At 38.0% G+C, this 22,105-nt stretch overlaps 2 protein-coding genes across 4 annotated transcripts in view; one reads left to right on the top strand and one right to left on the bottom strand.

The window, feature by feature from the left end:
- Window positions 1–4,734, bottom strand: part of LOC126088574 (kelch-like protein diablo) — a 74,489-nt gene extending 69,755 nt beyond the window's left edge. For both annotated transcript variants that reach the window (XR_007519970.1, XM_049906768.1), the window contains exons 1-2: window positions 4,517–4,734; window positions 3,657–3,898 (exon numbers count right to left, since the gene is read on the bottom strand). Coding sequence is in view for 1 of the 2 variants with exons in the window: in XM_049906768.1 (XP_049762725.1) it covers window positions 3,657–3,823 (167 nt within the window). In the remaining variant the exon portion in view is untranslated. The remainder of the gene's footprint in view (window positions 1–3,656; window positions 3,899–4,516) is intronic.
- A 322-nt stretch (window positions 4,735–5,056) lies between these two features.
- The window catches only part of LOC126088575 (calcium channel flower), a 69,298-nt gene continuing 52,249 nt past the window's right edge, over window positions 5,057–22,105 (top strand). Inside the window, exons 1-3 of one of the 2 annotated variants that reach the window (XM_049906770.1) lie at window positions 5,057–5,353; window positions 5,437–5,557; window positions 5,646–5,727. In XM_049906770.1, coding sequence (XP_049762727.1) covers window positions 5,351–5,353; window positions 5,437–5,557; window positions 5,646–5,727 — 206 coding nt within the window. In that variant the 5' untranslated portion in view covers window positions 5,057–5,350. The remainder of the gene's footprint in view (window positions 5,354–5,436; window positions 5,558–5,645; window positions 5,728–22,105) is intronic. The other variant, XM_049906769.1, reaches the window with a different exon arrangement.

Raw genomic sequence — 22,105 nt, 5'->3', positions numbered from 1 at the left:
CACTGAGAAGGGATTTGCTGCTAGCCTAACTGTGATGGTTATTGTGTCTCTAGGTTTTCATGTGATCAGGCTTTACACTTTAGCAGTGCTACATAATTTGCTCATGTGTTTTATTTTTCAATGGATGTTTTAAATTAAAGTTTCATGATTTACCTACATCACTGTTGACTTATTGCACATTTTGTACTTTTCCACAGCATTATGTAGTTTGTTCACGTGTTTTCACTTTTTCAGTAGTGTTTTTCTTTTCAAAATTTCTTTTTTGTTTATTTACTTAATGTGCACACTGCACTGACAATGCAGATGATGTATTTTGTGATTCAATTTCCGATCATCTACTGAGCAAGGTGGATACCACAATCTTAATGTACTGGACTCACATTTAGGAGAATTGGGGTTTATTTCTTGTCTGGCCAGTCTGACTTGGGTTTTCCATGGCTTCCCATTGTTGCTAAGGTAAATGCTGGATGTTTCCCTCAATTAGGTCATAGCGATTTCCTGTCTTATCCTATTTTGTTAGTGTTAAGTTTCTAACATGTCTGACACTGCTGTACTACATGATCTACGGACAACTAAATAAATACCTAAAATAAATAAAGAAACTGACCATTCACTTCATGGCTGTTATCTATGTTTTCTGCAGGATATTTTGACACTGCTTGAAACTGCTGTTAGAGAACTGAAAATGGGTAAGTCACATCTGTTGAACTGGGAAGAATAATAAAGGACCTTAAGTGCAAGCTAGAGAGTGGGAACCAAGACAGGTTCTTAGGAAAGAAAATTCATGAAATTCTGGAAGAAATAGCGAAATCAAAGAGGCTGAGTTTTGAAAATATTGCACAATGTTTTTTGGCATGTTGCTTTGATTATTTGTGCTGAAACTATGGGTTTTCTGAGAACAATGTGTTCAATGAACAAGAAGTTTTTAATCTGCATTAGCAGTATGTTTCTTTACCAATAAATTGAATCTCAGGCTGGATGAAGGTCAGCTATATAATGAATTCTGTGATTTTCAGAGTGCGTATGCTAGACTTGATAGAAGTAAAGCAGATGACCAGAACTGAATAGATTTCTTTAAGCTTGGACCCCCGTCCCTATTTCCAACTGCTTAGGCTTAAATGATACATACTTTCAATTCCTATTAGTAAACCATTTGCTGAAAGAATCTTCAGTATGATGATGAACTAGCAGGCAGAAGAAAGAAATGTGGTGTCCATAGTCTTTGTGAAAAGAGAAGTCCAATTAAATGTATTTTTTCTCACTGTAGGAAATTATTGTATTTTCCGAAAGAGAGGGGCACTGTGAAGGACTACTGAACGTAGTAAAGAGCAACACAAAACATGCAAACAAAAACACAAGACAGTGATCATGTCACTGTTGAACATTTTATTCATAATTTTCTCTCTCTCTCTTATCTGAGCTTTGAACTGAATATTGCTTGTAAATATACATTATAAATTCAGTTCAAGTTTAAATAGCAAATCCATATATTAAAAATAAGAATGAAGAAGAGGAGACTTTCTTTTTTGTTTATTGTGTTAACATACTATTAAAACTAAATTCCGGTATGTTTCGAAATTAAGGGTACAACAAATTGATTACATTAATGATAAATCTTGTAGTAAACTGTTAGCATTTCCTTCATTCCACACAACTGAAAAGTTGTCTAAGCCCATGGTTTCTTCCAAGATGGCATCCCTAAGCACACATACTGAGGAAAGTATAAGCATCATGAATCTACTGGGTGGCACTGACGTCATAGAAAGAGTTGCATATGAGGGATGGTTAAATTTTTAATTACCATCTGAAAAAAATAAAGTACATAAACAATTTTTTGCTTGTTTGCAGGTGCCAGCCTGCAGTCCTGATACACATTTAAATCTTGCACTACTGTGTGATCTATCATACGTAGGTGCCACCCATTGGGTTCCTGTGTCAAGCCAATCCAGACTTTCATAACTGCGTAATCATCATGAGAGTGTGTTTGGTATATCGCTACAACCCCAAGAAAAGGTGTATAGCAACCAGTGGGAATGTGTGACTATCACTGCAAAAAAAGCAAAGACCCAACCATCATCGAGTAAATTTCCTCATAGGGGGTGCCAGAGCTAAAAATTTAATAAAACATGGTGTCATTTTCCACTTCTGCTGTATCTTTTCATTGTTTCACAACTTGTTTAGCTGCTTTTCATGCCATTATAAAGTGATTTTATGCAGCAGAAAAATGGTGCTTTCTGTATTATTATTATGTCTCTAAATTTGTGTGGTCTATTCACTTTGATTTACATATGCTTTCTTGTTGGTTTGGCAGCTGCCATTTCATCACATATGGCCCATTTTTCTAATACCAACATTTTACAATGGCCCAGAAGGCAGAAACTAGTTGTCAATCAATAAAATAAGTAGAGTAAAAGTGAAACATGCCGTCTTCTTTTAATCAACAGAAAAGGAATTGCTGACTCTTTTTTGGTGCGGGGGTACTGACACTGTGCCTAACACACTATGCTTGTCAGTGGCAAACTGCCACGGGAGCATATTATTGAAATATCCTGTTGAGGTAACGGGAGGTTGTCAAAACAAAGCAGTGTCAGAAGTTGTCCAATGAGGCATTTCCGCTATATCTCAATGCCCCAGCTCATTCTGCACAGGACACATTCACACACGCTGATTCTTTGGACTATCAAATTTTTCCTCCCCATCCTCTGTATTTACCCAAAATGGCATCCACTGACCTCTTCCTCTTTCCACAGAAGAAAAAAAAATCATTGTGTAGCAGGTATTTATGGGGCAGTGATGCGATTTTTGATGTGGAACATTTCCTGAATAATCACAACGGAGACATCAACAATCAGGGTATCTGATGAATCAATCACCACTGGCAAAGTCTGTCATAGTGACGGCTGAATATGTAGAAAAGGACTAACACACTTGTCAAGTTTCATGGTTGTTTTGTATTTTTTCAGGTGATAATTAAAACTTCAGACTACTCCTTGTAATATAGCATGAGGATACGACATAAATAATTGGTTCTCCCACCTCACTAGAAAACAGCAATAATAACTGTCAAAATTTTATGGAATAGCCTGATTCCATTTAAATACATTAACCAGAGCCACTTTTCTTGTTGTGGTATGGTGTATTGAAAAAAACTGTTTCTCAGTTACAGTCCCCAAAATTGAATAATTTATCATCATCCTATTTCTTTTACTATTTGGATGTCAACATCAGCCTAGGCTTCGCTTCCAGCCAATTTATTACTACAACCCAATTTTCTGCTTTCACATTTCTTGGCTTCGCTAACTCATGACCAAATTGTCACCTTAAACCTAACCTAGACCTCAAGATGTGCTACAAATCAGTTGGTCACTACAACCAAGATTGAGGGGGGGATCCAATATGTAAATTTACCCTACCATTCTCAAACCATTAATTCTTCACAAACTAATAAAACAGACAAATGCTGCTGCTTTGAGTTTGTAATCCTGTATGTCACTTAGAAAACTGGAACTTTCCTTGCTATTGCCCAGAGAACAACATATAATAAATTAATGAGGAGACAGTCCATCATTACCTTCCTAGCAAGACATGAAGCATCAAAGAATTAACTGTTTTAGTAAGAAATAACATTTTCAACCTTAGTGTAAAGTACTACTAACCTGTGAGCAAAGATCTTGCGGGTGCCAACATTGAGAACCACATCACAGAGTTCACGGTGCCTTCGCAGTACATTTAACTCCGTCAGAGTAACTCTTGGATGTTTTTCCGAAGTATGTGCTAAGCGAGCAGGAGACGGTGGACGTTCTCCTATCACCATTTCACCCATCCTGCTGCTGCGAGCTTGTTGGGCTAGATGGAGGCGCAAGGGCGGCTGGGCAGCCCAATCCCACGCAGAGTCAATCTACAACACCAACACACAAAGATTTTTGGTGGTGTCAACATTCAATAAGGCAAATTTAATTTGCCCTTAAATACAACCCTAAACAAAACGTCAATTCAAAGTAATTACATTAATTACTTAATACTACATTGGCATTATTCACTTTATTATAGAAATAACTAGGGCCTGCACATGTGGTTTGATTTTGTGATTCTGTCATGTGCTTATATTACTGTTGCTACCAATACGCGTATCTATTGACACCCAATTTACCGTTACTGTTTCACAAGTATAATCGTTTCCTAGTACTGGCAACTGACAACAGTTGCACATGATCATTGCAAGTTAAAAGTTTTCTCTCTGTTTCAGGGTTTAGCTTGACAAAGGGTGAATAAAATGATGAATCTGTAGTCATTCCGACCATAGTTACCGTCAATGTGTTGTCAACAAAAATATAACAATAAAAATAAGTGACATAGCTACCGGATGTTGATCCAGTCTAACATTTACAGTCTGACAAGACTCTCCAGTAACATCTTATGACCATTTGCAACAATTCGGAGGTGCCAATTATATTTATCGTTATATTTAAAAGGAAGAATTACATCTGTTGATTCAGTGGGGGATAATTTAACTCACCTTTGATACGTGAGTTTTTACTGCTTCTCAAAATTATGCTCCACCACTGAAATATAACAAGCACTATCGCTTGTTACAGGGACTACAAGAATTGTGATGCCGTGCATTTTAATAACTGGTTACGTGACATATTAATTTATTTTCGTCTCAATCCAAATAAACTAGCACCAGTAACACCTCTGATTTGTTGACCCTTTCGTACGAATCTTGCACATATTCTATTATCTTTGCTATTTCGATATGCATATCCCAAAGACGTAACTCCTCCCACAAAATAATTTCAGTTTGTGAAAAAGAGACTAATTCTGTATCATATTAGACCCTTCCTTCTTCTCTCCTATGTAATACCTTTCCTAAGATTCTGTTGTTGATTATCTGTCCTCGAGACCAACATATACTTCATTTTTATTAAACTCTTGTAATCGTCCTAGCCGGTTCTTAGGCCGCATAAAATAAGCCTATTGTTATATTAGCTACTTTGTATTTCGTCTTGCTTGTCGTTGCGTATCAGAAGATATCCTGATATTGAACTTGCCTGTGCGGGGTTTGAAGTACGTGTGATAAGGCGTGATCTTTGATTTGCGAGTTGTGTCATATGACAGATTGTATAGTATTTGTCATATATTTTTAAAATGCCATCAATTAACAGCCTTATTCTGGCTCATTAAAAAATTAAACACTGAAGCAAGTAATACCAAGTACAAGCTTGTTATATGGAAACGTCAACTGACGAGTAATACGTGTCTAAGCCTCTGTATTTCGCTTCGTCGCTTGGCAATTGTTTGACCGTATCATCTGCTCCGCTGTAACTGACTATATTACAGCGGCTGAGAGATGGTCCGTGTGATGTATTGTATTCGGTGTTTAGAGAGAACGTGATTACTTGGCAGACATTTCAGTAATTCTCATCCCTCTTTCAGTCTTTTGCAGAAAAAATTGGTGCCCTAATGCAGAGACCAGGTCAAGATCCTGTAGCTAAAGATGACATCCCGTGGTGGATGAAATATGCAGGCCGTGGATTAGGAACCGTGGGCAGTTTAGGTACTATTGTTATACTATATAGAAACACATTGACGGAAGTACGGCGTACCAAATATAACTTGTTTTTTGTGTGTAATTTTCTTTACAGTTGCCATTGGGCTGGGTGTCTGGAACTGTGTTGGCATTGTAATTGGCCAAGTTGACTGCCTTATTGGTGGAATGTGGCAAATGTAAGTCAGCAGTACTTTACTTCAGCTTGTAGTTAAGTCATACACCGTATTGTATACTATAAATTGTAGTTCATGTATGCATAGTTGATTATTTTGTGAAAAACATCATGTTTGCCTTTGCCAAGAATGTCTTTTACGAAATTTTACATTACCGTGTATCTCAGCTACGAGAAATTAATCAGAGGTGATTGGTTTTCTGGTCTCATCATTTGTTTGTGGGAGTTTGGTTCAGACATATGTATATGATACTTTTATGCTACCATTCAGATTTCATGTTGCTTTAAACATAATGCCTATTGAAAACTTAATGTGATTAGATTGAAATTAATATAAAATGGATAACAGCAGTTCCCGCAATAATACCAACAGAGAAATTTCATGGGATTCATACGTTTCATAGTATTTCCCAAGACACAAAATGAACATATCTCAACTGTTTTGTTGCATTGCCGTAGTGCCCAAGTGGGGTCTAATATAAGTAACAAATATTTTAAATAAAGTCCACACCACGTTTAGTTATTTGTTACTGTAGATCTGAGGGCTGGAAAACTCTCTTTGCATTGTCGTCGTACATAGCCTGATTTCATACTGTTTGTCACTGTAGCAGCTTTTCTGCTAGCAGCAAAATTTGTTCCTTGTAGCATAGAAGAATAGAGTATAGAAGATATTTTTGATAATCATTATTGCCTTTACAGTCATCGGTGGTATTTTCTGATTGCTGCTTTTCTCAAATGTGTAACTTATTTCTGACTGTAGATGTCCAGGTGTCTGCAGGTCCCAGTAAGTGTGCGCCAGGTATTCTTCTCTTGGTGTCACATGTTACATTGTTCTTGTGCAACTCATTTATGAAGTTTGGTAGGAATGAGTGCATAAATGCCTGTGTGATCTGTAATTAGACTAATCTTGTCTACATGGTCTCTGCAGGAGCAATTTATTCGGAGGGGGGAGTGAGTTGTTGTATATTTGTAGATTCCTCACTTCATACTGGTTCTCAAAACTATAAATAGGCATTTGTAGGATAGTTGGCCTTTGTCTTAAAGTGCCTGCCAATTCAGGTTTTGCAGAGTTTCCATGATGTTCTTCCGTGAGTCAAACCAGAGATCATCTGCACTAACATTCAGAGAGAGAGAATATATATATATATATATATATATATATATATATATATATATATATATATATATATATATATATATATATATATATATAATAGAAGGAAACACTCCATGAAGGAAAAATATACCTAAAAAACAAAGATGATGTGACTTACCAAATGAAAGTGCTGGCAGGTCGACAGACACACAAACGAACACAAACATACACACAAAATTCAAGCTTTCGCAACAAACTGTTGCCTCATCAGGAAAGAGGGAAGGAGAGGGAAAGACGAAAGGATGTGGGTTTTAAGGGAGAGGGTAAGGAGTCATTCCAGTCCCGGGAGCGGAAAGACTTACCTTATGGGGAAAAAAGGACGGGTATACACTCGCGCACACACACACATATCCATCCACACATATACAGACACAAGCAGACATATTTAAAGACCAATATATGTCTGCTTGTGTCTGTATATGTGTGGATGGATATGTGTGTGTGTGTGCGAGTGTATACCCGTCCTTTTTTCCCCATAAGGTAAGTCTTTCCGCTCCCAGGACTGGAATGACTCCTTACCCTCTCCCTTAAAACCCACATCCTTTCGTCTTTCCCTCTCCTTCCCTCTTTCCTGATGAGGCAACAGTTTGTTGCGAAAGCTTGAATTTTGTGTGTATGTTTGTGTTAGTTTGTGTGTCTGTCGACCTGCCAGCACTTTCATTTGGTAAGTCACATCATCTTTGTTTTTAAGTATATATATATATATATATATATATATATATATATATATATATATATATATATATATATGGTTATAATAGAAGGAAACATTCCACGAAGGAAAAATATACCTAAAAACAAAGATGATGTGACTTACCAAATGAAAGTGCTGGCAGGTCGACAGACACACAAACGAACACAAACATACACACAAAATCCTAGCTTTCGCAACCAACGGTTGCCTCGTCAGAAAAGAGGGAAGGAGAAGGAAAGACAAAAGGATATGGGTTTTAAGGGAGAGGGTAAGGAGTCATTCCAGTCCCGGGAGCAGAAAGACTTACCTTAGGGGGAAAAAAGGACGGGTATACACTCGCACACACACACATATCCATCCACACATATACAGACACAAGCAGACATATTTAAAGACAAAGAGTTTGGGCAGAGATGTCAGTCGAGGCAGAAGTGCAGAGGCAAAGATGTTGATGAATGACAGGTGAGGTATGAGTGGCGGAAATTTGAAATTAGCGGAGATTGAGGCCTGGTGGATAACGGGAAGAGAGGATATATTGAAGAGCAAGTTCCCATCTCCGGAGTTCGGATAGGTTGGTGTTAGTAGGAAATATCCAGATAACCCGGACGGTGTAACACTGCGCCAAGATGTGCTGGTCGTGCTCCAAGGCATGTTTAGCCACAGGGTGATCCTCATTACCAACAAACACTGTCTGCCTGTGTCCATTCATGCGAATGGACAGTTTGTTGCTGGTCATTCCCACATAGAATGCATCACAGTGTAGGCAGGTCAGTTGGTAGATCACGTGGGTGCTTTCACACGTGGCTCTGCCTTTGATTGTGTACACCTTCCGGGTTACAGGACTGGAGTAGGTGGTGGTGGGAGGGTGCATGGGACAGGTTTTACACCGGGGGCGGTTACAAGGGTAGGAGCCAGAGGGTAGGGAAGGTGGTTTGGGGATTTCATAGGGATGAACTAAGAGGTTACGAAGGTTAGGTGGACGGCGGAAAGACACTCTTGGTGGAGTGGGGAGGATTTCATGAAGGATGTCTGTCTCAAATCCTGCCCTGAAATGAGATCCATCCTTCATGAAATCCTCCCCACTCCACCAAGAGTGTCTTTCCGCCGTCCACCTAACCTTCGTAACCTCTTAGTTCATCCCTATGAAATCCCCAAACCACCTTCCCTACCCTCTGGCTCCTACCCTTGTAACCGCCCCCGGTGTAAAACCTGTCCCATGCACCCTCCCACCACCACCTACTCCAGTCCTGTAACCCGGAAGGTGTACACAATCAAAGGCAGAGCCACGTGTGAAAGCACCCACGTGATCTACCAACTGACCTGCCTACACTGTGATGCATTCTATGTGGGAATGACCAGCAACAAACTGTCCATTCGCATGAATGGACACAGGCAGACAGTGTTTGTTGGTAATGAGGATCACCCTGTGGCTAAACATGCCTTGGAGCACGACCAGCACATCTTGGCGCAGTGTTACACCGTCCGGGTTATCTGGATATTTCCTACTAACACCAACCTATCCGAACTCCGGAGATGGGAACTTGCTCTTCAATATATCCTCTCTTCCCGTTATCCACCAGGCCTCAATCTCCGCTAATTTCAAATTTCCGCCACTCATACCTCACCTGTCATTCATCAACATCTTTGCCTCTGCACTTCTGCCTCGACTGACATCTCTGCCCAAACTCTTTGTCTTTAAATATGTCTGCTTGTGTCTGTATATGTGTGGATGGATATGTGTGTGTGTGCGAGTGTATACCCGTCCTTTTTTCCCCCTAAGGTAAGTCTTTCTGCTCCCGGGACTGGAATGACTCCTTACCCTCTCCCTTAAAACCCATATCCTTTTGTCTTTCCTTCTCCTTCCCTCTTTTCTGACGAGGCAACCGTTGGTTGCGAAAGCTAGGATTTTGTGTGTATGTTTGTGTTCGTTTGTGTGTCTGTCGACCTGCCAGCACTTTCATTTGGTAAGTCACATCATCTTTGTTTTTAGATATATATGTGTGTGTGTGTGTTGGAGGATTTTGTCCAATAGCTGATTAATATTTAACAGTGTAGCTTTAAATGTGCTGGTCTGCTGCTCAGTGCTGCCTCCTGTGTGGTGAGCACTAATCTATCGTAATTCATGTTGTTGTTATTTCATTCCAGATTTTTGTTGTTCTCTTTTGATTATTTTATTTTAATGCAGCACAGCATAAACTCAACATGCCCAGGAAGTTAAGCTTTGTGGATTTAGTCAGTAAGTAACTGCTTCACATAGCAAGACTACATTACATATGTGCTCTCTCACATAAGTTACAGAAATACACCATGAAGACCAAGTACTGTACTCCCGAAGATTAATATATATTGCCGGTTCATTCTTTCCTCCCATTGGTGTACTTTTATTTCGTAAATATATGTTTCGCATCTGTGCCAACAATAATCTTACTATGCTGATCGCAATATTTTAAGTGACTTTGTTCCTGTTATTGCAGTTTAACACTAGTGAACCTCTCTGACCTAACTTAGATGAGTCGCCAAAATAAGGACATACAGCTGGTGTTTGGCTGAAATCAGTCAGTTTGGTTGTTCTGACAAAAGTAATCTGTAGTGTAGTTAAAGTTTCAATGATATTGAAATGTGATAATTTGGATGTGACATAGTGAAGCCAACAAATGTAAATGCCAAATAAAGGTTTTTTGGTAGCAAATTTACCTGTGTTGTTAAAGTGGTGAAGCAACATCACATGACCCAAACATCGTTGTATGTCTTCATTTTAGTCTCTCATCTTTTCTGTACGTAACAAAATTTAATAAAAATCTAAATCCACTCTGCTGGAAACTTGTTCATAAATTGCCCATGCATATGCGAAGGAACCTGATCTCACTGTAAGATAAATATTGTGAACTTCTTTACCAAATACTTTTTAATCATGAATACCTAACTGGAAAATATTAAAACCTTGTTGTATTTAAAGCCACAAAAATGAATATTCAAACTTTGCTTTTCTCTTTTTAATCAAATCATATATTTATTAGCGGCCAAAGTAATCTCTCTTCTTTAATATTTTGTGCTATATTTTGTTTCGAAATTGTAATAATGTAAAATTGTTTCTTTTACTGTGTATATTTGTGCTGCCACATCAGGTATGCCATTTCTGTCCTAGTCACTTAAGAGTACATAATTATACATCTATTATTCAACTCGGAAGTTAACCACAATAATTCAGGATGGATTAAGTGTTGTATTCCTGATGTACATTACCACAAACTACTATACAAACACAACTCTCACTGACTCTATTTCTCCTTTAAACATATGAGAAGACTATAGACCAAGAGAATAGACACAGACCAACTCTCACATATTCAGTGTATAAAATGAACAACAGTTTGGTTCCCTAACAACAATGTACTTCATTGTAAACTATAGGCATTATGTTGGTTTGTTTTCATGTCACTGCCAGATACCACCACTTCTGCAACCCACCAAGAGGTGGTGATTCACATCACAGACATGAGATGTCTCCAAATAATCAATTAACATATTACAACAAATAAATTAAAAGTTATTATATCAAAAACAATATTCACTCTCCTCATGTACCTTACATCTTCATCTGCATGACTACTCTGCAGTTCACACTTAACTGCCAGGCAGAGGGTTCAGCGAAGCACTTTCGCACTAATTCTCTACAGTTCCACACTTGAACATCACTGGGAAAAGACGAACACTAAAATTTTTCTGTGCAAGCTCTGATTACTCTTATTTTAATACGATTTGGATCACTAGAGGGGTTAAAGTATCTTATGAAAGAAAAAGGGAAATGTATCTTTTGGCAAGAACAAGAAGGAATTCCTGCAGTACTTGTGCAGAAAAAAATACTCAAAAGTGCTGAGAAAAGTTATTTAAAAAAATCAAAGAATATGCACATAACATCAGAAATCAGTACTTCTGAAAAAAGACTTAAGGCAGTATGGATTGTAGTGAAACAAGACACATGACAACCAGTCACAGAACAATGCAATGGCACTAGTGAACTGAATGGAAAGGCTATAAATAATGAGTCACAGGTGGCAATTGCATTTAATAAACATTTCTTAAATAAAGCACAAAGCATAGGGACAAACAGTTAAAGAGCAAAATAACAGCAGTATGTTGAAAATCTGACTTTAATACAATTCAATCATATGAATGTATTACCATCTTCTTTTGAAATGAAGAAAATTATACATTTTCTCAGAAATAGCTAGTCTAGTTTTGGTGTTTCCAATAGAGTACTAAAAATTCGTTACCGTGAAATAAGCCCAGTCTTACCTGAAATATACAATACATCACTAACTCGAGACACTTTTCCAGAGAGACTGCTCTTTAAGAAAAAAAAGGTGATAAGATGCCAATAATTATCAACTTTTATTTTTATTTATTTATTACTTGTCATTAGCCAACATTTGTTGAAGTAGACAGTTTTGACATTACATTTGATAGGGAATCTAAAATTGGGAAACTATGTACATTCAGATTACATTACATGAGGATAAAGAGTTATTCTCTACATTATAATTCATTAACATCATAGATACACTTATCAGCTAACAATTTGTGCAGCTGCTTCTTGAAGGCATCACCTTGTAGGTCTTTCAGTGATTGTGGTAACTTGTTATATAATTTTAATCCTGTTTGCTTAAAGCTAGTTTGGACCTTAGATAGCCTAGTAAAGTCTACATCAAGATTGTTTTTATATCTGGTATCATGTGAATGAACATCTGTTCTGGAAGGTAAGGTATGTATTTTTTTTTTTTTTTTTTTTTTTTTTTTTTATGGGAAAAAGACACATTTTTATACACAGAGAAGGTAATGTTAAGATTCCTTAAAGTGCTTTCGACATGATTCTTGGCTTTTAATACCTGTAATTGTTCAAATTGCTTTCTTCTGCCACATGAACACTGTCAGCACCAGTTGAGTTGCCCCATAATTTTATTCCGTACTGTAAGTGAGATTCAAAGAAGGCCTAAAACGAAGATAAAAGTTGCTTTCTGCAAACTAATGTTTTTAGTTTCCTTAACAAAAAGACTACTCTATCTAGTCTGGTACATAACAGTTCCGTGTGGGTGTTTCATGTTAATTTTGGGTCCGGATGGATTCCTAGAAGTCTTACACAGTCATACTCATTTAATTTTTCCTGTAGATTGTGCAAGAAGAAATACATAGTTTGTCTTGCTACTGTTGAGTATCAGCTTGTTACTGTGGAGCCATATGGCAGACTTTTCAAGCATTACTTTTGTTTGTTTCTTCACTTCCTCCAATTTGTTATCTGAGGTAATCAGGGTTGTGTCATCAGCATATATTATTGACTTGTGAAGCATGAAAGTAGGCAAGTCATTCATGTATACCAGGAAGAGAAAAGGTCCAAGCACTGAGCCTTGTGGCACGCCTCTTACAACTGGTAGGGCATTTGATTGCTGGCTATTTACTATAACTACCTGAGTTCTGTTTGACAGATATGATCTGATTAATGCCAGTTCGTTATTTTTGACACCATAGCACTCTAGTTTATTTATTAGTATTTCATGGGATACAGTATCAAATGCTTTACTCAGATCTAGTAGTACAGCACAAGTATGTCTGTCACAAGAGTTTCTACTGCATTTATTGTAGACTTGTTTCTCTGCTGACATCATTCTCCAAAATTTTTGAGAAGGTTGTGTGTTCTAGAGTAATATCTCACCTTAGCAACAATAGTATTCTTAGCAAATCACAGATTGTGTTTCAGAAGGATTGCTGTACTGAGAAAGCCTCTTACAGGTTCACTCACCAGATTTTACAAACATTAAACAAACTGGCACCAGTTGGTATTTTATGCGATCTCTCCAAGTCATTTGACAGTGTGAATCACAGTATTATCCTAGATAAATTAACATTTCTTGTGGTTGATGGTGTATCCAACCAATGGATAATGTCCTATCTAACGAAAAGAATGCAGAAAGTTGTTCTTAGTAATTCAAGCAATATAGTCCAGGGACATAATTCTGACTGGGGATAAATCACGTATGGGGTTCCCCAAGGTTCAAGCTTAGATCCACTACTGTTCCTCATATATGTAAATGATTTTCTGTGTAGTATACAACAAGCAGAATTAGTTCTTTTTGCAGATGACACTGTTGTTGTAGTCAGTCCAAGCATGCATAAAGAAGTAGAATAAATGATAAAGTTCTTAAAAGTATCATTGACAGGTTTTCTGCAAATGGTCTCACCCTCAATTTTAAAAAGGACCAACATACTCAGTTCTGCACATCTAGGGATACAACACCAATGATAAGTGCAACAAATGGTAAGGAAATAGTAAAAAGGGTTGAAACTTCAGAATTTTTGGTGGTCCATATTGATGAGAATTTAAATTGGAAGAATCACATTTTGGACCTCGAAAAACAACTTAGTGCTGCTACATTTGGACTTACTCATTGCAAATTTTGGGGAGAGACAAATCAGTAAGTTGGCACATTTTGCATAGTTTCATTCAATAATGTCATGTGGAGTAATATTCTGGGGTAACTCATCTCTAAGAAACAGTCTTGATTGCACAAAAACGTGCTGCAAGAATAATATGTGGTGCCCACCCATGATAATCTGTTTAGCGATTTGGGTACTCTGACTGCTTCACAGTATATTTGTTTCCTCATGAAGTTTGTTGTAAATAATTGACTACAGTTCAACAGGAACAATGAGGTATACATTAAGGTTGTCTTTAGCACGAAAAGGGGTGCATAATGCTGCAATACAAAATGTATAATACTTTGACCCTTTACCCAATGATATAAGATGTCTGACAGGCAGCAAAGTAAAATTTGATAACAAACTGAGAATACTTCTCCTTGACAACACTATCTATTCTGTACAAAAATTTCTATTATTCTAATGTGTAAAAAATGGTTGGTAGGAATTAATAACTCACATCTGCATGTCTCGTTGGAGATGCCTTTGTTTTAATGATTGCCTATCACATCCATGACATGCTCTCCCCTATTTCATGATAATGGAAATGCCCTTTTTTTGATGTCTTCTGTCAGTCCTATCCATGTAGAAATATTCCAGAAGAGGATGGACAAACATAATGTAGCCAGTCTCTTTAGTAGACCTGTTGCATCTTGTAAGTGTTTTGCAAATGAAACGGTCTTTTGTTTGCCTTCACCACTATATTTTATGTGTGATCATTCCAATGTAAGTTATTTGTAATTGTAATTCCTTGGTATTTAGGTGAATTGACAGCCTTTAGATTAAATAATGGAAAATTCAGGGTGAAATAATGACAATATTATGAAAAGGATAGATTGCTGCTCACCATATACTGGAGATGTTGAGGCACAACAAAAAGACTGCTAACAAGTGAGCTTTCAGTCTAAAGGCCTTAGTCTGAAGTAGGTGGCCTGGGCACCCAGAGATGGTGGTCATGTGTGAGAGAGTTGTGTTTTTTTGTGTGCACGTGCATGAGTGCACTTGTGTGCTTTAGGGGAAGACCTTTTTTGGCTAAAAGCTCCCTTGTTAGCAGTTGATTTGTTGTGCCTGTCTGCAACTTAACATCTCCACTACATGGTGGATGACAATCTCTCCATTTCGTAATACTGCCAGCCTTTAGATTTGTGTGATTTATCATGTAACCAAATTTAATGGATTCCTTTTAGTGTTCTTGTAGACAACCTCACACTTTTCATTATTTAGAGTCAGTGGCGACTTTTTGCACCATCCAGATATCTTGTGTAAATCATTTTGCATTTGGTTTGATCTTCTGATGACTTTACTAGAGGGTAAATGACAGCATCATCTGCAAACAAACTAATATAGCTGTCCAGAGTGTCTCGTAAACCATTTATATAGATTAGAATAGCAGAGGACCTATAACACTTCCTTAGGGAACACCAGATATTACTTCTGTTTTACCAGTTACTTTCCATCAGTTACTATTTACTGTGACCTTCTTGATAGGAAATCAGAAGTCCAGTCACACAATTGACAGACTCGGTGGGCAAGCAATTTGGTTAAAAACTGCTTGTGAGAGACAGTATCAACAGCTCTTTGGAAATTTAGAAATATGGAATCAATTTGAGATACTGTGCTGATAGCACCCTTACCTTGTGAGAATAAAAAGCTAGTTGTATTTCACAAGAACGATATTTTCTGAATCCGTTGCTGATTGTGCCAACAGATAATTTTCCTTGAAGTAACTCATAATGTTAGATTCTAGTATGTGTTCCAAAATTCTACTGCAATCAGACATCAGTGATATAGATCTATATATTTCATTGGGCTACTCCTTTCTTTCTTAACCATTGGTGTGACCTGCCTAACTTTCCATTCTTTGTGGTACGGATCTTTCATTGAGTGAGCAGTTGCATGTGATACAGTACAGAGCTATTATATCACTGTACTCTATACAGTCTGAACCAGAGAACTTGTCTTTATTAAGTGATTAAAGTTGCTTTGCTACACAGAGGATACTTACTTCGAAGCTACTTATGTTCGCAGCAGTTCTTGATTTGAATTCTGGAATATTTACTTTGTCTTCATTAGTGAAGGAATTTCGGAAAACTATATTTAGTAACTCTGCTGTAGTGGCACACTCATCAATAACACTAGCCATCACTATTGCGCAATGAAGGCGTAGATTGTGTCTTTGTGCTAATATCCTTCACATTTGATCAGCATCTGGCATTGAAGTTTGTGCAAAATTTCGACCTTATGTTGTGCAACAGTGTTCTAATCTGTTTTGTGTGCCATGGGTGGTCAGTTCTGTCTATTATTAATTAATTTGTTATAAATGTCTCCATTTCTTTCAACACTATTTCTCTTAATTTAAACCATGTCTGATCTATGCTTACATAGTAAGTTCAGAAGGAATGGAGACTGTCTCTTAGTGAGGTGCCAAGCAGAATTTTTATCTTCTTTTTTAAATAATTGTATTTTGTGTTTATTTTTTGGTAGGTTTGGAGGTTATGGTATCCTGTCTCGCTACAATGATCATGCGATCACTGATCCCTGCATCTGGCATAATGCTTCCTGTTTGCTTGGGGTTATTTGTTCCTAAGGGGTTGAGTGTTTTTCGAAACCATTTACAATTTGAGTAACGAATTGTTCAAAATGAGTTTTGAAGAAAGCATTTAGTATGGCTTTGGACAACTTTTATGGTTAACATTGACTGTAAACATGTAGTTTCACCAACATATGTAGGGTAGATTGACATCACCACCAACTATAATCGTATGCGTGTAGTACCGATTTGAGATGACTCAATTCTTCTTTTGACTGTTCAGCAACTGTATCAGCCGACTTGGAGGTCGGTAAAAAGAGCAAGTTATTAATTTATTCTGGTTGTCAAGGATAATCGTACACATGATGCCTTTTTTGTGTCCAACTTTTTGCACATGCATAAATTTCCAGCAACACAACTACGCATGCACATTTATGCATTCATAATTTCCCTGAAATGGAGAATGTGTGTAAAGTGCATTACTGTCCACCTTTGGCGGGAATCCTTACGCTTTCTAGCAGACGACAGGCACCTGGGACCCATGTGTGGTTGATTTTGTACTTTGTTGAGGTGATGCTGGGAAGAGATTTATGTGCAATAATGTGTGTTGACTACAGAGGAAGAATGCACAAATTTATAGATTATTGCAGACAAAAAAAAGGTTATATGGAAAGCAGCTTCTAAAACTTATCTGAGCAAAACCTGAGATGTGCTGTCCTGACATAAAGTATTAAATAAAAATTCTCCAGCTACATTACTGTAAAGAATAAGATACCACAAGTTTCAAACTAGGAAAACAGAGAAGAGTAAGCCAGAAATTTGTGAAAAGTATGTATGGAAACTGTTTACGAATATTCACGGTATGATGACTTAATACCACAACATCTGAGGAGCCTGATATATGAACAAAAGAAATGAAGGACATTGATGATGCAAAAAATACAAAATTGAAAAACACAACCTCTTTTGTTTTAAAGGATTCTGGTGTCTATGAAATTCTCAAATCTGTAGAGCGAGAGTATGTTAATCTGCATATTATCTTTTATGATTAAAGTTGTGTAAACAGATGATGCATTGAAAATTAATTAACCTTTGCATAATAACTAAGAACCTCCCTTAAGTATTCTTCAGTTTCAGAATAATCACTGAAACACTTGGTTTGGAAATCTGGCATAAATAGTTCAGACTGGTATGGTGCTGGTTGCTAGCTAATGAAATTTTATTGCCAGTCTTATCACTAGTTACCCAAGCATAAAATCTAAAATCTCTGTGACCTCCTGAAATTTGCAAACAAAATGTTGTCACTTTGTACCGCTGTTATTTAGCTACTTCTTTATCCACAGTTGCTTTTGTGTGTGTGTGTGGTTTTTTTTCTGTTGCTTTTTCATCTCAGTAAACACAACACAAGCTCTCAGGCAAACAAAAGAATCCATGTAGACTGCTTGCGCAATCAGGTAATGTGTGGACATGAGAATGCTGTTGTGTACATGCATTCTTTCCCCAAATTTTGTGCATGGCTTTTTATTCTTGTGCATCTGTGACTGCACAAGACAAAAGAGGCATCATGTGGACACACCCTAAAAGCAACAAACGAGCAGTCACTAACTGTATTTAATCTTTCCTTTTGTTATCATGTGGCACTTTGTAAAAATTTTGGCTGAGTTTATCACGGGATTTGCCCAGCTTTCAGTAATGATTCGTACTTCAGTGTTTTCTTTTAATGCCTGGAGCTCTGTTTCTTTCCTGAAACAGCTTCAATTTACGTAGTCAACCCTGTGCCCTTTGAGGCTAAACTATTTTTGTACTTTCTTGATATTCTGTAATCTAAAAAACTGCCCAGTCCATTCCACACAGCCTCTGCTATCCATGTAGCTGCCTCCTGTGTGGGCCCGACCTATTAATTGGAATCTGACACCTTACCATCCTTTGGTGCAAATTGAGCAATCTGCAGCCTAAATGGTTGCAGAACTGCCTGACTCTCTGATTCAGACCCTCCATTGGCTCTGTACCAAAGTTTTGCAATCGGTCTTTCCAACAATACAACAGATGATGAGCTTTGCCTCCATCTCATAAATAAGACTGGCAGTCTTTACTGATTCTGATAGCAACTGGAAACAAGGGCAAGTCTCTTCCGATCCGAAGCAGCACACATTATTTGTACTAACATGAGACAAACACCTGCAGTTGGTTGCACCCTGTGCTCTTGATGCCACCTGGAAGGACTTGTTTCACATGTGGCATGATGCCCCCCTCCCCTGTGGTATACACACATAGTGCACACTGGACTTCTTCCCCTATTTGGTAGCCGTATCCGTAAACAACCCCAGTACACACATAACAATGCAGCTCTCAACTATCAGTAGTCCCATTCCCTGTGACTCTCAGATCCTGTAGGCTGAGGGGATTCCTCAAAAGCAGGACAAGCAACTGTATCTGGCTGAGGATCTTTATCAACCACAGGTAGTGTCTTAAGCCTGTTTCTCACATGAACTGGGGAGGCCTGTGAATCTCCTGTCTCCCACCACCCGCTCCACCCTTCACCCCCATACCCCATCCTCTTGCCCAAACCAGGAAGTATTTCACTACCTGTAACCTTAGGACATCCTCCCAATCGCCCTTGGGTAATGGGTCAACCTCGGTGCAAGCAGTACCTAGGGCAGCCACAGTAACACATGGCACATGCTGGATGTCCCTCAGATCCCAACGTCTGCCACCTGTAGTGATGCTATTGGCAACAGCCTGGAGCTGTGTGACTGAAGCCAGTGCAGCCTGGAGCTGTGAGCAAAGGATCACTAACTTGTCCTTTGTCCAAAAACAGCAGTCACAGTCCCTACTCCTACTAAAGACAGCGGTACTCTACACTACTCTGTTGTTAAAATGTTACACTGTGCATAGTAAGCACACAAATGCAAAATAAGTTGCTCCTGTTTGGAGCTTCTAAAAGAATTTGCAAACAAACACTATACTCACCTGTGCTATTGCAGGTACAGAAACAGCCACCTTGCTCAGTGCGTACGTCTCGTAGTGTAAATAGCTGAGAGCATAGTATTTTCTCCCCAGAAAAATGCTCTAAACAAATGGGACATTACATTTTACCAATATTATTTTTAAGTGGATATCAGCTGCTTGGCCGAATAATTCAGTCCCATAGTTAAGAATGCATTTAACTATTCCATGAGATTCTATTGTTAATGTTTGACTAGTAACTGTCTTGGCAGACTGGCTAAGAAGGTACGAGTTACTACTGCTTTTACCACATGCAAAATTAATGTGGTTTATCCACTGCTCAGATTTTGATTCACATACACATCAGAAATTTACATATACCACATCATACTGCCGAGGTATCGCATGCACCATTTACATTGGTGTGGCGAGAACTGCCTGTTTTAAGTGCCAGTAATTTAGATCTGGTAACATCCACCTTCAGGTCTTGATTGTTACAGTATCTATTTAATTCTATTCTACCACTAGTAGCAGAAGATTCTAGATCTTTACCCTCCATACACTAGAATAAGATTGAAGTTCATCTACATAGCTTATAATATGGGAGATAATGGGTTGTGCACTGTTGTTAATATGTAGGGTACAGGACGTTCCAGCAGGAATGGCCAATGTCAGGGATATTTGAAGCAAAAAAACTTCGTATGGACACATGCCCTATTCCAAATGGTTTCAGAGATAGAAAATATCTAATGTACATATTATTTATTTTCAATATTATTCAATACACTGTGGGGTTTACACACATAAAACAGTTTAGTGAACATTACAGCACACGTTTTACAAAGTTTCAGTTGTAAAATATGTATTTTTAACATATATCCTTCTAAGAATTATTGTACACGTCACATTACAGCTGTTGTATACTTCACAATAATGTTCAGACATCCTATCAACAACGTTCAGTGCATTTGTATACTTTTGGGAGAGCATGTGTTGCATAGTTCCTACCTTTTGTTTGTACATCTCGGACTTCATTCAGTACTGTAAACTAAAATTTAATAGTGTAAGGTCTGTTAACTTTGGTGACAGTGAATTTTACCACCATGACTAATCAAATGTTGGATGAGTGAAACTCATACATATACACCACTAGCCCAGAAGCAAATGTGCATTGAATGTTTATGAAATAGGGCACGATATGTACACCGAAGGTAGCACAAGGAAAATACTATAGTGGTCAGGAGAGAGATCATGTGAATTGTTCAGAGCTGATGTAGTTATACTAATGCATGTTTAGCCTCACCTGAAATTGTATATCCAGAAACACATGCAAGTTTGGATGTGTGCAGGTTAAGAAACATTGTGGCATTTCTGGAACATTGATTCAAGATTAATTCCTTTGAGTTTTGTGTACAGTTTGATATTTACCTCATCTCCTCAACACTGTACAACAATGCCAGCGTGGCTGCATTGGCTACTCTCTCTTCGTGTTGACTTCTTCTGTGAAGAGGTCCATTTAAAAATGCAAGTCCTCATTGCATCAGGATGTGGAGCTTAGGACATAGCTCGGTAGGAGAATGGAAACTTGACTTTCACATAGAATAACTTTTAACTAACACAATTCTGGGAGAGTGCAAGTACATATGTCTTCTTCGTACCAACTCAAAAGACTGACAGACACACAGATTGGTGAAAAAACAAATTGAGGTACATAAAAAAATTAATAGTATACCGGTAGGTTTAAATTTTCTGTTAGCTTACTCAGATACAATCATACTTCCCTACAATATCTTTGCAACAAGGGAACGGTGTGAATAAGAATCATTACAAATATTTATTTATATATGTAGGCCATTTAAAGAATCTACACAACACCTAGGTATAAAATGAATATGAAGTTTCTTGTAACACACACAAAATTTTTCCAATGACAGGTATTTTGGAACACAATAATTGGAAAATGAGTCACTTCGTGAATAATGAGAGAACAATAACAATATCTGAAGGCTTATGGCCTGGAAAAGTCACAGTAAATTGAAAGATCCAAAATCCAATGTCTGTGGACTAAGTGTGCTGCAATCAGAGTCCAAAAGGGATGTGAAAAAAGTTACTCCTGAGAGGATGAAAATAAGTTTAAGTCCCACAGGGACACACCAGAGTTTAAGTCTGGCATATTGCCAATGAAAAACAAAGACAGACATTACAAAGTTGGCAACCCAGTCTTTTCGGTGTAAAGGCCGTGAATGATTGTAGGTCCGTAGCTGGATGCTCCTGGAGCTGAAAGTCAATGTGGACAACATCGTCATTTTAGGAGTGGATCATGAGTGAGATCCTGATTGTGTGATTGCTTTTGCAATCACCATGTGGCCCAGGAAACATGCTCGGCGCAAACTGCCAGAGCCTAGCCTGGATGCCATGATACTGCATGTACTACTTTGTGATGTGGCCTATGGGGAAGGAAAGATTCACAGGGCCAGTAATCACTTCAGTGGTGCTTGGGTTGCCCCTGCTGGTTGGGCAGAGTGTGGACAACCCTTGTCTATTATCTAAAGAGCTGTCCACTGTGAGGTATGTGCCCGCATAAC

This window comes from Schistocerca cancellata, chromosome 6 (assembly GCF_023864275.1).
Source record: "Schistocerca cancellata isolate TAMUIC-IGC-003103 chromosome 6, iqSchCanc2.1, whole genome shotgun sequence".
Taxonomy (NCBI): domain Eukaryota; kingdom Metazoa; phylum Arthropoda; class Insecta; order Orthoptera; family Acrididae; genus Schistocerca; species Schistocerca cancellata.
This window is presented reverse-complemented; position numbering and strand designations above follow the sequence as displayed.